The 3,532-nt window shown below is 37.3% G+C and overlaps 1 protein-coding gene across 1 annotated transcript in view; it reads left to right on the top strand.

Moving 5' to 3' along the window:
• Positions 1-1,414: 1,414 nt before the first annotated feature.
• The window catches only part of msraa (methionine sulfoxide reductase Aa), a 44,672-nt gene continuing 42,554 nt past the window's right edge, over positions 1,415-3,532 (top strand). Inside the window, exon 1 of the mRNA XM_031861669.1 lies at positions 1,415-1,719. Within this exon, the coding sequence (XP_031717529.1) occupies positions 1,584-1,719 (136 nt within the window). The 5' untranslated portion in view covers positions 1,415-1,583. The remainder of the gene's footprint in view (positions 1,720-3,532) is intronic.

The following is a 3,532-nucleotide window of genomic DNA, read 5'->3' as shown; positions in this document are numbered from 1 at the left end:
ACAACCAGCTTTACTAGTCTGAATAAAACTGGATAGTGAGTGCAGTTTGTACACACACACACACACACACACACACACACACACACACACACACACTCACACACACACACACACACACATGTTTCATTTTTATGCTGTTTGTATATTTGATCAACAGTCCATGCTTATTCATGTTTTATAATTCTACTCAGCATATTTTACTGATGCTCATGTTTACAATGTTTATTTTCGTGACACCCCTCTACATTTATACATTACTGCTATATGTTTCATGTGACGTTTTGGTTTTAATATCCGTGTGACAATTTGAAATTCCCTGATTTAAGCTTTATTTCTGCTGCATTTACATCTACATTAATAATCTAAGCACCGTGAATAATGTTAAGATTTGTAACAGTTACCTGAGTTGTTTGATAATCATGGTTATGGGTATCTATACGGATGTGTAGGGACTTTTATGAAACATCATCACAAGGAAGAAGGAAACAGGAGAAACGCGGTGTCGATTGCATCAAACACGATGATAAATTCCCAAGTTAAGACACAACAGCCCCACCTTTCCATGTTGCCGTGTGTGTGTACAGTTCAAACCACTTTGCACCACTGTGCAATAGCCTTTGTGTGTAAAAGTTATGCTTGTATATCAAAAATAATACTCAATGCATTTACATAGGCCAGAGAATAGTGGCCTCTAACTGATAGTCCACAATAAAAAGGTGAATCTTTGGTTCTAAGAACTCCTATTAATATGATTTTCATACTTTCTCCCATACCCAAAACACTTTGTTTATTTTTCAAGGAAGTAAAAATAACCTGCATGTCCACATAGCAGACTTTCTTGTCAGCACATGAACCTACCACTAAAAATAACAAACAGTCATGTAATTGTCATTTAGTATTAAGCTTAATAAAACTGTAAAATTGACACCAACAGAGTGGAGCAGGGGGGGAGAAGGTGCAGATAGTGAGGCCAGAAGCAAAAACACCTGTCTCAATTAAATAAGCAGTCCAATTAAAAACAGCCACAAGTACAACCAATGTCACGAGGGACATCTTCACCGAAATAAACCTCACAAGCCTGTGTTTTCTGTAATACCGTTGGAAAATGTCTATGATATTATTTTTGCAGCACATTCTATGAGTGATTTGCAACAATGCTGAACTCCATTCATAATTCTACCAATTTAGTGTTCTTCTACTGATTGGAAACGCTACACATAACCAATGTGCAGCATCAACTAACTGATCAAATGACTAAGTCGTCTGGTGAATTCGGCGCACACGTGTTGTAATTAGATAGTTAAAACAAGAAGAAAAAAAGCAAGAAGTTAAGAATTTCATCAAATAATTACTGTTTATAGTCCGTGCTTGTGGGGTAACAAATCTGACTTGGTCTTGAGAGACAAACGTTTACATCCTATTTTAAGTGCGAATATGATACATTTAGGCTTGCCGTTTTTTGTATGGTCATTGTTGAGTAACACATGAGCCCCTTGCCGTTACATAAGCCTTAGGCAAGATCGCTGTTGTGTAGCTTATCTAACTGTGTGAAGCAGGGGAGTGTCCGTGCTGCTGCCGGGTCAATGGTATCCTCCTCCAGGCTCCGTCTAGTTTGGCGTCATTTTGTCAACCGTAGCATGGGAGAGATGGGCTCCAAAGCCCAGATGCCGACTTCAGAGACGGCACTTCCCGGCCGGACCGACACCATGAAAGTCTCCGGTAAGCTAGCTTTTGTACGTTAGCTTCTTTAGAAAGAATGGTGTAACTTCTATGTAACAAACCAAAACGCATATTTGCCATTTTATTTGGTGTTCTGGTTATCTCGCGGTAACGTCTGCGGTACTGCCTTCTTTATACGAAGGGAACTACATTCCTTATAAAGACAGTATTAAGGAAAGTAGCGTAAACTTTAAATGTAGCCATCGGTTCGGTAAACACTTGCCCGTACTACTGCGCATGCGCAGGATCAGGTTTTTTTGCATCTTTACCACCGCATGGATATTGACATGCTTTGTTAAAATCGCCACATCTAATGTAAATATATGACAGTTAACCCTATATATGGTTGTGCATATGTAACAGACTTGGAATGGGCATTGAAGGAGACGACTCAGAGGGTAGTTTTCCAGCATTTATTCGCTGCAGAAGACAACATTACACACATTAGTTGCTTCCTGGTCTCACTCTCTCTGTACATCCGCTCTTATATTTTCAACAGTCAAAAAGGCACTTAACAGCTTGATAATGTCATCGCCTTAGCAGTTACTAAATTACGTAGCGTAAACAGTTCCATTCCCGAAGAAAACAACAAAACAGTGCAACAACATTCTTCCACACAACTTGCCCTCAACAGTACGAAACACCATTGTGAGGGGAAGTCTGGACTACGGGAGCTCAGGAGGTACAGAAGAGGTGAGACGCCGCTTCCGCAGGAAGCATTAACAAAATAAAACGCTAAATAAAAATAGCTCATTAAAATAAAAATTCACACATACTCAACATAATCGTTAAATGACAAACAAAATTCAAATATTACAAATCGAAAATAGGAAATAATAAAGTACTTTTTTAAGTCTGTTACACCTACTTTTAGTTTTTTTTACTGTATTATTGCTCTTTCACCTCTTTGACTCCACACTGTGCAGTTATTAGTGTCATTAAACAGAGGTGGGAAGAAGTACTCAGATCCTCCACAGAAAGTAGTTACACCACAGTGTAGAAATACTTTGTTATAAGTCTTGCATTCAAAATGTTATTCAAGTAAATGTACAAAAGTATTAACATCCAAATATACTTATAGTAAAAATGGCCATAATACCAAATTACCCATTTCAGAGTAATGTAGTATTTGAGTATAATTATTAACTTTTTTTTAATGTAGCAGCTGGTAAATGTGGAGGTAATTTAGTTACTTTACATACTGCTCGGTAGCTTGTGAAGTTTGGAATTATATGGCTCACAAATATTTGCATGTGCAGTGGTGCTGGGCAATACTGATATGAGTAAAATAAATGTTTAACAATATTGATTATTTTTTATTATATTATATTGGGGGAGTCCAAACAGCGTTCATGTCAACTTTCATGTCTTCATTACGAATATAAAACTAGGGTTTTTCTGAGAGGTCCTTTTTATATCCATATCCCAGAACATACGGACACCCGATGTCAGCCAAAGTCCATACTTCAATGTCAATACACCCAAATGAAATGGTTCTAATGTATATTGTCAATGCACAGTATTTTTAATACTCGCATGACCAACTCTGCATCGATGTGAACGCCCGCCAGTTGCACATATGGAAATCTTTCACCATTTATTCCATCAAACAATTATGGCATGAATTTGGAAAAGTTTGCCTTAGAAAACTCAAACTCATGTAAAACCAAAAATGTACTACATCTTGTTTTATTAGTTTTTAATTACACTTTGCTCAAAATCTATATTTTGGATCGAATATCTATCTATCTATCGATCTATCTATCTACAGTTGTGTGAAAAAGTGTTTGCCCCCTTCCTGATTTCTTATTTT

The sequence above is a fragment of the Anarrhichthys ocellatus genome, unplaced genomic scaffold, assembly GCF_004355925.1.
Source record: "Anarrhichthys ocellatus isolate YVR2014 unplaced genomic scaffold, GSC_Weel_1.0 scaffold25, whole genome shotgun sequence".
NCBI lineage: Eukaryota > Metazoa > Chordata > Actinopteri > Perciformes > Anarhichadidae > Anarrhichthys > Anarrhichthys ocellatus.
Note: the sequence above shows the minus strand (reverse complement) of the source record. Positions and strands in the feature narration are given on the sequence as shown.